Source organism: Erigeron canadensis, chromosome 3, assembly GCF_010389155.1.
Source record: "Erigeron canadensis isolate Cc75 chromosome 3, C_canadensis_v1, whole genome shotgun sequence".
Lineage (NCBI taxonomy): Eukaryota > Viridiplantae > Streptophyta > Magnoliopsida > Asterales > Asteraceae > Erigeron > Erigeron canadensis.
In genome coordinates, this window is record NC_057763.1 from 27,911,255 (window position 1) to 27,923,102 (window position 11,848).

The 11,848-nt window shown below is 34.9% G+C and overlaps 2 protein-coding genes across 2 annotated transcripts; both read left to right on the top strand.

Moving 5' to 3' along the window:
* Positions 1-2,275: 2,275 nt before the first annotated feature.
* Positions 2,276-5,527, top strand: LOC122593556 (probable cysteine desulfurase). Its single transcript, XM_043765983.1, has 5 exons — positions 2,276-2,571; positions 2,673-3,177; positions 3,434-3,635; positions 3,714-4,187; positions 5,447-5,527. Exons 1-5 carry the CDS (start codon positions 2,319-2,321, stop codon positions 5,453-5,455), a joined length of 1,443 nt encoding a protein of 480 aa, XP_043621918.1. The 5' UTR covers positions 2,276-2,318; the 3' UTR covers positions 5,456-5,527.
* A 459-nt stretch (positions 5,528-5,986) lies between these two features.
* Positions 5,987-8,240, top strand: LOC122593558 (ABC transporter G family member 1-like). The gene is made up of 5 exons (XM_043765984.1): positions 5,987-6,053; positions 6,200-6,286; positions 6,795-6,917; positions 7,023-7,217; positions 7,355-8,240. Exons 3-5 carry the CDS (start codon positions 6,798-6,800, stop codon positions 8,072-8,074), a joined length of 1,035 nt encoding a protein of 344 aa, XP_043621919.1. The 5' UTR covers positions 5,987-6,053; positions 6,200-6,286; positions 6,795-6,797; the 3' UTR covers positions 8,075-8,240.
* The last annotated feature ends 3,608 nt before the right edge of the window (positions 8,241-11,848 follow it).

Below are 11,848 nucleotides of genomic sequence, written 5' to 3' on the forward strand. Positions count from 1 at the left end.
TCAAGTTATCCCTCCAACTTGACCTCGCAAGTTTGAAGAACTAGACAGGATCCCTATACTTCTTAATGTATGAATAGAGCGACGACTTCAGTCTCAACAACATTGACCCCAAAATATATATGAACATGTCTACAATAAAATCAAGCTCATTTTAAGTAAATTTAAATACATTATTATGTGTTTTATTAGTAAAGTGAAGGTATTGTCTCAATATAAACATGAACATACTATATAATATTAGATTTTAGTCCATGTATAATATTGGTATATGCATCGACATTTGACAATTAAATAAATGGCATTAGTACTAATGTTATGTTTAATAATACCTTAATTTATTTTCTTATGTAAAATTTTCAGTAATCATTTTGTGTCTCTTGTATGTTACTTTGAAAGAAGTCAATAGTTACTGTTACTCACAGTTAAGCTTGTATCAGTTATAATCAGTTAGGGGGATATCGTTGGGATGAAAAATCCCACAGCCAAACTAATTATAATTGTATTAATGTATTTCACTGTATGTAGTTCAATGAAGACATTATATCTTCTGATGCGTTACAGTCAAAGTTGAAGCAATTAGAATAAAAGCTAAAAATCATGTCATGCCAGTTCGTTGAAATGGAAATCGCCGAACATATCAAAGAATGAGAACAAGACAACCAAGCATGATTAGCGAGTGTTGACAAAACGCTCTCTAGTCACACGTTATCCCCGACCAACAACATCCGCCCATGCCCTTGATCGCTGACAAGCCTTGTGGGGGAAACATTATGGTGGTAAACAGGCTCATTCAATGCGATTGACATTTTCTTTGAGCCCTACCTAGAGCCGCCCCCTGGTGGACATTGATTTGAGGTACAGAACATATTTCACGATCTCCTTCCAGTAATGATGACTCTTGAAAATCACTTTTCTTCATGTACAGAACATATTTCACGGAACATATTTCACAATACAGTGCTTGATAATCCACCGCATTCAATCACTCATTCATGTATTGTATTTGTCATTCAAATTATGTGTAGGTCAAACTTACCTCAACGTTACACCTTGTAATTATCTGATTTTTGATCAATAAAGAATTATTCATTAAAAAGCAATACTTGCGTCGTATTATTTATTTGTTTAATTTTTATTAAACAAATACCTGACCAACACCCTATCAGTATAAAGTAACGTAATGTCTAACATAATGTTTACGTGATGACTTGTCAAGTTTTTCCAGGGATTGAATCCGATGTTTTTTTATAGTTATTGTTGTAAGTGATTTAATAGTAAAAGTTGGTGACTCATTGATAAGGTTTTTTACCTCGAGAGAATACACGTGGGTTCAAGTCCCACTCCACATTTGTGGGGTTATACCATTAACTTAGGGCATTAATTTATTTCCGAACTAAAGAAGAAATTATATTAATAAACTGGTAAACCTTTTCCTAATAGATATTATTGATTTGCAACAAATTATTGACTACAGAAACAATTGAAGAGTAATTCTAAACAAAATCTATAGAAGAATTTAGGGTATGAGAAAATGCCCTTGGGCAAAAGAAACTGTTAAGTCTGGGATTCGCTGAAGAAGACTTGCTCGCTAACACATGTCATCAGCTAGTCTTTAGCAAGTCATCAGCAGATGAAGAGACGTCTTGAGCAAGTTGAATACTCCAACATGGTGGTCATGGTGGGAAGAATTCAAATCAAATGAAGACAAAAAGGTCACATGGTGGTTAACCAACTGTAATATGCCTTGAATGGCAAAGATACATGTTGGGACCAAAGCAAGGGTTTTCTCTCTCTTACCCGATTTGGTATAGAAGACAAGGGCACATGATTCAAGTACCATGAGCCAATTGGATGTCGACAACCACTATCAAGTCACAATCAAAGCAGGCTGTGTTGCCTCAAGTCTTGTCCTATATAAAGCAACACAGCCACATTGTATCATGGTGTTAGTCACCTTGAAAATGTGTATCACTTGTAATTGTTTAAGTTTTTAGTGTGTCTAGACTTAGCAATTATCATTGTTCTTTTGTATTCTTGTAAGTCAAGTGTGTAAGATCAACCATGTATTCATCGTTTAATCAATGATACATTTGATTATCCTTGCATTGAAATATTACAATTGAACTTAACTTTGTTCTTGTTATTTACTTGCTTACTTACTTTCTTGTCTAACTTAATTATAACATAAGTTGTGCATTCTTGGACCATCAGAAACCTCTATAAATACTCTTGAGTCTTGATGTGCAATATATATATAAAAAGAAAAACTGTTTTCTACAGGATACGTAAGGCAGTAGGTACATTAATTTGTCAAGATCATGGTCATTAACAAGAAGAGTATGGAAAATGAAGTATTGTTAGGCGATGCCATACTACAAAGAGACATTCCAGGCATTGATTCAGGTCCTGATACGAAATTGAGGTGGTTGCGCTCTCAAATAATAGGCCGTGTTGCTCTTGTCCACACTCCATTTGGAATACGTAAACTCACTTATGCTGATCATACAGCCTCAGGTCGTTGTCTTCAATACATTGAGGAATACATCATCCAAACTGTTCTTCCATTTTACGGTACCATTACTATATACTCCGTATTTATTGATCGTTAGTTCTAAGTATTGCACTTCTGATTTTAAATATGTTAGCAATTCATTGCCATGATTACTATCCAGGAAACACTCACACAAGTGACAGCTACGTTGGCTATCGGACCACCAAAGTTGTACATGATGCAACTGAATATGTCAAGAAATGCTTAGGTGGAACTCAAGATGATGCACTTTTCTTTTGCGGGTCAGGCACCACTGCAGCTATAAAAAAGCTTCAGGAAGTCATGGGAGTTGCTATTCCATCGATACTCAAAGAGAAAGTATTAAAATCATGTTTACGAAATGAAGAAAGGTGGGTTGTTTTTGTTGGTCCATATGAGCACCACTCCAATCTCCTCTCTTGGAGGCAAAGCTTAGCAGAAGTAATAGAGATCGGTTTAGATAAAGATGGAATGATTGACATGGATGATTTAAAGTGCCAGCTGCAGTTTTATCAAGGCACGGGCCGCCCAATGCTTGGTTCTTTCTCTGCTTGTAGTAATGTCACAGGAATTTGTTCTGATACTCGTTCTCTATCTAGCCTGCTTCATGAGTTTGGAGCTTTTGCATGCTTTGATTTCGCAGCAAGGTAGATATTTTGCTTACTTGCATAGCTGGTTTGTACTATACACTCACACACATAATGAAAGGTTAATGATAAACGATACATACGTATATGTGTGTATATATATATCATACCATCATGTTATTTTGTAAAAATATGGCACACGGATGCACACTTGCCCAAAAAACTTATGTGTCACCATCTTCTTCGTTTATTTATGTTTTGTTAGCATTTAATATCTATGAACTAACACCCTATATGAACATTTTATGCATAATAGTGGACCATATGTTGAGATTGACATGAGGTCAGGTGCTATTGATGGCTACGATGCCATAATCTTAAGTCCTCACAAGTTTCTTGGAGGGCCGGGATCACCAAGAATTCTTCTGATGAACAAGATCTTGTACCAGCTTAAAAATGCCCCCCCATCAACATGTGGAGGTGGTACCGTTAACTATGTTAATTACTTTGATGAACAGGTATGTAAACGACTATTGTTGTGGAATTCTAGAATTGTTCATGAAAGGTATCTAACAAAATTAATCATAAAAAATTAGGACACCTTATACATCAATGATATTGAAGAAAGGGAAGACGCTGGGACGCCTCAAATCATCCAACGAGTGAAAGTAGCTTTAGCCTTTCAGGTTAAAGAATACATCGGAGGCAGAGTAATTGAAGAGAAAGAAAATGAATATGTAGGAAAGGCCTTAGAGAGACTGACCCGTAATAAGAACATATGGGTGTTGGGAAATACTAAAGTTGTGAGACAAGCAATCATATCTTTCCTCATTCACTCAACTTCATCCTCACCGGATGCCGGTAACAAAGTAGATGAGGAAATTCACATATCAAGTGAGACATGTTATAAAAGAGACAAGCCACTGGATGGGGCTTTTGTCGCTAAGCTCCTAAATGACCTCTTTGGTATTCAAGCTCGAGGAGGGTGTGCTTGTGCTGGACCTTACGGGCACCACTTGCTTGGTATCGATAAACCTCTCTCGCTAGCAATTAAATCTGCAATTGAAATGGTAAATCTTTATTTTGAGTTTCTCCGTTTGAAAACTCATGGAACTTTTAGATTTCTGTAAATTTCGTTGGCTGATATTTTCTTTCATGCATGTCATTTAATCTAGGATTTTGTTAACTATAGATGCTTAATTCCGCTTTATTTATGATTTTGACAATTTACCAAGTTGTCAACATACAATGTCCAAAACCTTAGTTCGTTCCTACTATATACATTTGGTCATAGTTTGGTACATTCTGCCAATAGATGATAATTAAGCCTAACAATAGATTTTATGTGGTTAAGGATTATTATTATTAAAGGAAAGTTATTTAATGATCAATGACTTTCAGGTTGGGTCAGGTTGGGTTAGCTTGGGGTTGGGTCAGCTTGGGGTCAGGTTGGGTCAGCTTGGGGTCTGGGTCAGGTTGGGTCAGCTTGACACAATCTACACAGATGTAGATTATGAGTTTTGGGTCAGCTTGGGGTCAGGTTGGGTGAGCTTGGGGTATGGGTCAGGTTGGGTGAGCTTGGTTAACTTGGGTTGGGTCAGCTTGACACAATCTACACAAATGTAGATTATAAGTTTTGGGTCAGATTGGGGTCAGCTTGGGGTTGGGTTGGGTTAGCTTGGGTTCTGGGTCAGGTTGGGTCAGCTTGACACAAAACTACATATAATCTACACAAATGTAGATCCCAAGCTGACCCAGATTCCAGACTGACCAAGCTGACCCATAACCCAGGTTGACCAATCTGACCCAACCAAGCTGACAGACCAAGCTGATCATAACTCAAGCTGACCCAGACCCAAGCTGACCTAAAACCAGGCTGACAAAAGTTTGATTTATTTACAAAAATGTCACCGCGTTCTTTTTTTTAAAATCCACATGTCGCGTTCTGATTGGTTCATAAGACCATCTCTCCCTTCTCTCCTTAAGACACCTTCTTATTTGATCTCTCTCCTGTATATATATATATATATATATATATATATATCTAGGCTCACTTCTGTCCACTGTTGTATTTTCAAAATCAAATTTTACGAACTTTGACCATATAATATTTTTGTTTGTGTTTTATAATATTTGATTAAAGTTATATGAAATGATTGTGTGTTAGATGTGTGTTTCATTATTATAACTTTCATAACTATTATATAACATAAACAAAAATATTTATGGTCATAGTTGGTAAAGTTTGAATTTGAAATTTTAAAAGTGGACAAGTTTAGTGAGACGGAAGGAGTAATAACATTTTGACTAATTGACATATTTAATGCAGGGAGACTGAACTCCAATGTAAGGCAGAGTGGTGATATTTTGATTAATGGATTCAAGAAAAGACTAGCATATGGAACATCGGTGAGTTGTAACATATATGTAGGAAAATACTACTACATTTTGCTAATTAAGAGAATAGGGTGTTATTCAAGTATGAATTCTGATTTTTGGATACACGCAGGCTTATGTAACTCAAGACGATACACTCATTACAACACTTACTGTCCGAGAAAGCGTCTACTACTCCGCACAGCTCCAGCTACCAAATTCCATGTCAAAGGCCGAGAAAAAAGAGAGAGCTGAAATGACCATAAGAGAGATGGGCCTTCAGGATTCTATGGACACGAGGATTGGAGGAGGTTGGGGAGCTAAAGGCCTAAGTGGAGGCCAAAAAAGACGAGTTAGCATCTGTATTGAGATCATAACTCGCCCTAAGCTTCTGTTCCTTGATGAACCGACGAGTGGCCTTGATAGTGCCGCCTCATACTACGTGATGAGCAGGATTGCAAGGCTTGATCATCACCAAGGCAGGACCATCATTGCATCCATACACCAACCTAGCACCGAAGTGTTTGGGCTTTTCCATCATCTTTGCCTACTTTCTTCTGGTAAAACTGTTTATTTCGGGCCCACAAGCTGTGCAAATGAAGTAAAGTGAACAATTACTCTTTACTCTTTTTTTTATCTCTGGTTTTATTTTAATAGAAACACAAATTCATTTGGATAATCAGCTAATTTTTCTTGTTTAATGCAGTTTTTCACTTCAACTGGCTTTCCTTGTCCCACTTTCCAAAATCCATCAGATCACTTTCTTAAAACAATAAACAAGGATTTTGATGAGGTAAATGTTTTGCCAAAAAATGTTATTACACTATTTGTTATTTGTATGTGATTGATGCGAGATGAATGAAGAATAGCAAGCTATTTTATATTTAGAGGCCCATGATCATGTAACTAGAGGTGTTTCACTAAAACGGTCATAATTTAAGCTATAGGGCTCTGTTTTTAAAGTATGACCAGTTAAAACGCCTTATTTTACTAGTTTATAGACTTTTTATCCCAAGTTTTCGGCCCGTTTATGTTTTGAGGCCCATTTGAATTATGCCATGCATTTTATTTCCCGTAAACCTTGGGAGATGATCATATATATGAAAAGTCATTTTCTTCCTATCCACAAGTGTGTCTGTGTGTGTGCGCGTGTGTGAAAATTCTCGATTTTCGGTATTCTTTTTAATCAACAATAGTTAGAAGAATATTGTTCCACATATTCTTGTGAATAAACAGGCTCAATTGGTTATCTCATTTTCAGTTTATATTTGTGATTTAAAGATCGTAGTTGAATTTTATAGGATATGGAAGGTTCAACCAAAAGGATATCTACAGAGGAAGTGATCGGTACCTTAACAGATTCATACAAGTCATCTGCAGCCTATGAAGAAGCTAACAACAGAGTTGCTGAAATATGCAAGAAGGTGAGCTAAGATACTTGCTTATAAACATTTATCATTGAGAAATCAAATGATTGTAACAACTATATATGTATGAAGATTAATAATAATTTCATGGGAACTTTACAGGGAGATGAAACACTTGAGACAAAGAAAAACCATGCTAGTTTCTCAACTCAATGCCCTGTACTCAGCAGGCGGTCTTTCATCAATATGTATCGAGATCTTGGCTACTACTGGTTGCGCCTTGCTATATATCTAGCATTGTCCATAGGTATTGGAACACTCTTCTATGATGTTGGCTCAAGTTCCAGCTCCATTCAGGTGACAACATAATTATAAATTATTTTTGAACTGCAATGACTTGGTTAGTATAGACAACAAGAAGCTAACTGTTGGATCTATATCTAATTCATGAACATTTTTCTTGATTAATTTGTGTACGTACTCAATTTTTGCAGGCTAGAAGTTCGATGTTGATGTTTGTGGCCACATTTTTAACATTCATGGCCATTGGTGGATTTCCCTCATTCGTTGAGGATATGAAAGTTTTTGAACGTGAAAGATTAAACGGGCATTACTCAGTTGGATCTTTTGTGATTGCCAACACATTATCTTCAACACCATTTTTGTTTCTAGTTTCTGTGATTCCAGCAGTATTAGCGTATTACCTTACAGGACTGCGTGAAGGATTTAATCACTTTGCGTACTTCACATTCGTGCTTTTTTCATGTATGATGCTAGTTGAGAGCTTAATGATGGTTGTGGCAAGTCTTGTACCCAATTATTTAATGGGAATCATTATAGGCGCTGGGATCCAAGGCATGATGATGTTAGCAGGTGGATTCTTTCGCTTACCTAATGATTTACCAAAACCATTCTGGAGATACCCAATGTTCTACATTGCATTTCATAGGTATGCATTCCAAGGATTCTACAAGAACGAGTTTAAAGGACAGGTATACACATATAGCGAAGGCGGTGTGAGAGAAATCGTGTATGGAGAGGATGTGTTAAAAGAGAAATGGCAGGTTGAAATGGGTTACTCAAAGTGGGTTGATTTGGTGATCATATTAGGGATGGTGGTGATTTATAGACTTATGTTTTGGCTTATAATCAAGATTGTTGAGAAGGTTAAATCTCGTATGAAGGGTTTCATGTCTTTTTTTCCAACAAATTAGACGAGGGCGTTGAATCCTCTTGTCACACCTTCCCATTAAGTATGTCATCATCTTTGTAACACTAAAAATAGTTTATTTCGTAGCCTTCTCTGGAATATAAATAGATTTCATATCGAATTGTACGATTAGTTTGGATGTAGTATATTTATGTGTATGGATCTCTTCGCAACAGAAACATATACGTACATTAGAATAACATCATCATATAATTAGACTTTTTATAATTAGTTTCTTACTGCACAACAAATAGAGTTTATCGTTCGTTCAATAACACAAGAAAAGAACTAGCATCTTTAATTTGTAAGTGTTCTTTGAATTGTTGTCTGTTTTGTATAAATATGTGCCTAGTATCCATGGGGTCTAAACCAATTGATCAAATCTGACTTATCTAATTTAATGAATGTGTTAAAACTTACAGTACTAATTATAAGTTTATTGTAGATTGGCTATTTCGGATTCCATGCCCATGGATTACCTTATTGGTTCCGAGGGACGGAAGAGGCTAGCCGCTAGGTTAGCCAAAAGATGGTTATCGTTTCAATGACATAAGATGAACCCGTTTTTTCAGGGTGAGAAGGGGTAGAGAAAATGCCCCGAACAATCTCATTTATCAATTGAAGACTTTGGTTGGCCTTTGCTTTTAAGACAACCATCAAAGGATGGATAAAAGTAGTTAATACTTATAGGTCTTTTTATATATTTGACAGAACTTGAAAGAAGTCTCTTTAACTTAATGGACAAACTTGTATACATCATTATCCCAGGGCCTATATACCATTATGGTATTAATATTCAAACCTATAAAAGACGACATTAGGTGTTACTTATAGCTTGTGTTGAAACTTAGTTTTATGGTTGGCCCAAATGCCGTTTTTTATTTAAACAGGGGCTTCTTTACAGCCACCAAATAGGCCCAATCCATTTCCATAGTTAAAGTGTCTTTAGTAGGTTACTGAGGCTTACTGTTTCTATGGTTTCATATCATTAAAAAAACGAAACATCATACCCATTTAGAAAGGCCACATCTGTTCATACCCTCATTATAGCAACAACCAAAAATAAAAAATAAAAAAATGTATACCCTCGTTATATGCATTTGATATTCTCAGTAATAGCTTTATAGTTAGAGACATGTAAATTAAACATTTTTTTAAGATCTTATATTATTTAAATGTTGGTAATGGTATCACCCAATATAAAGTCAAATCCGTATCATTTTACATTGTTCAACGACGTTTAGTATATTAGTAGAGTGATGAAGTAATAATAATTTATAAGTTAGAAATTTAGATATATAATATTTCTCTTCTGATGAATTTAACATATCATATAGATTTGAAAAAATAAATTTAGAATATATATATAAAAAGGTTGGGTATTGTAAAATAAGTACTAAAATAAAAAACAAATAAAACAAGATCTATTTTTATTTTCTTTTAACAAAAACTCATTCCAAAAATAAATAAATAAATAAATAAAAATTTAAAATCATATGGGTTACGTGTTAAGAAAACGTATGGATACGGTACAGGCGTTGCTCTACATCTGTTCTAAAGGGGTTGTCACCAAACGCATATGGGAATGGTAGGGATTTGATGGACGGTGATCTAAGAGATGATGACGGTTGTTATGGTACGGGCGTAGCCCTTACTTCTAAGGGCAAAGCCCTTAAAGATGATTTTTCAATGGTTCTCACGGTTCTCACCATATATGTTGGTTCTCACTTGATCCTTTCGTTATATATATATATATGATTTTTGATATATGGCTTTTAATTATATTTAGTATCTACATTATTTCTATATTAATTAACTAAAATTTTTAATTATTTATGATATTTAAAAAATAGGATTTATATATATATATATGTGTGTGTATATATATATATATATAAAAGAACACGTCGTTTAAATAAAACTATACGTGTCGATCAAAGAAAGCGTCAATTTTGTTTTAGTATATTTGTAGATACAAATACAAGACTATACATGGTTACACAGTCATTTGATTAGATTTTTTTCTTTTTGGTTAATGATTTGATTCGATGTTTGAAATAGACAATTCCGAGGGAGTGACATACTAAAAGCATACTTTACAAAGACTACACGTAGTTTTTTTTTTTTTCAAGGGCTATTATTACATTAATCTTATTTTACTCCTAAATTACCTCAACATATTACTAAATCCACCATTGTCAAGAATTAAATTGGTCTTATTTCCAAGAGGCAAGCTACCACCTAACTAAAGCTGGAATGGAACAGACATAAAAAAGAGCAAGTGTCAAACAAAAAGCAGATTAAACATGATAAAACATGACATTTCCATGATTTATTAAGATTGACGGATCTAACATTAGAGTAAGGGGGCTGTAGACCCAGCCAATTCCAGCCCACTAACATCATTTTTATTAAACATTATACTACTACTAGTCCACTACCAAGTTTAAGTAATTTTGTAAATATGAATTATAAAACTATTTTTGCTTATTTGAAGTTCTAAAATTACGAAACTAATTATTATATTCATCACTTTCGTTAGAAATAAGAGATACAAAAAGATTTTTTTTTAAAAAAAATATAATAGATAGCCTTAGTTCTTAGTTTCCCATGGATATAATTTGCTATCGAAAATTGTCCAAAACTAAAAAAATTTGTTGCATGTCCTTACTTAGGGGGATGCTCTTAGGCTATCTGCAATACTTTTTTTTTAGTATATAGATGTAAGGATGTTGGTATGGTTAAAGATAAAATTAAAAGATTTTAAGAATGTATAAGGATTTTAATAATTTGTAAGGATATGATGTAGAAGCTGAAGGACGCCTAAAGGTATCCTTAACATTGGAAATAGCCTTACTTTCTTTGTTTTAATTAGGTTATTATTATTACATTGATTTGGCATATAAGTTGGTGTTAAGGATGGAAGAGTTGGTGGTAGTGGTCTGAAGTGTAGTGATGATGACCGAAGATAGGTAGGGGTTGGTTTGTTGATGGTTATGGTTGGTGGAATGTGGTGGTGGTGGCCGGTGATTGATGGAACGTGATGGTTGAGACTGGTGATCGATGGAATGTGGTTGTGATAGCTGATGATGACTTAGAAATGTGGTTGATGGTGACTGATTAAATGTGTGGTGTCTCAATAGCAAGATGAGCAACAGCAGGAGAAAAAAACACGAAAATTTACCTCAATAGTCAAAAATGAGAACATATACCTATATTTACACCTTGGCAAATTTTTTAACCTATTTGGTCAAGAATATCTTAATACTTATCTTCCTTAGTTTATAAATGAAATAGATATTTAACTTTTGGACTCTACATGTGACACATGACATCAAGTTATTAGATAAAAACAATACATAACATAGGTATATGCCAAAAACAATAATAAAACGTTAAAACATAAAATACCAAACGTTTGCGAGGTATGGTAAGTATTGAGCCAAAATATGCTACGAAAGTTCATATTATAGCCGGAAATGTGTCTCCTCCTGGTCACTCCTCAGTTGGACCTGGGGATCCCCTATATGAACTTGTCTAATTGCGTGACCGTAGTCATGTATAATCATGTCGTGTATTATCACGCACGTATACACAAGGTTCCTTATTGTTTTTATCGTGCATTGTCGAATCGGTCGAGTAAGGATACTCCATTTTTTGCTTGAGAACACCGAATGCGCGATCAACACGGACTCTTGTGTTTTTTTGAACTTTTTTCTCTTTCGAATCGGTTTGAACATGAAGGACCAAAGAATGCATGCCATATCCACAAATCGTA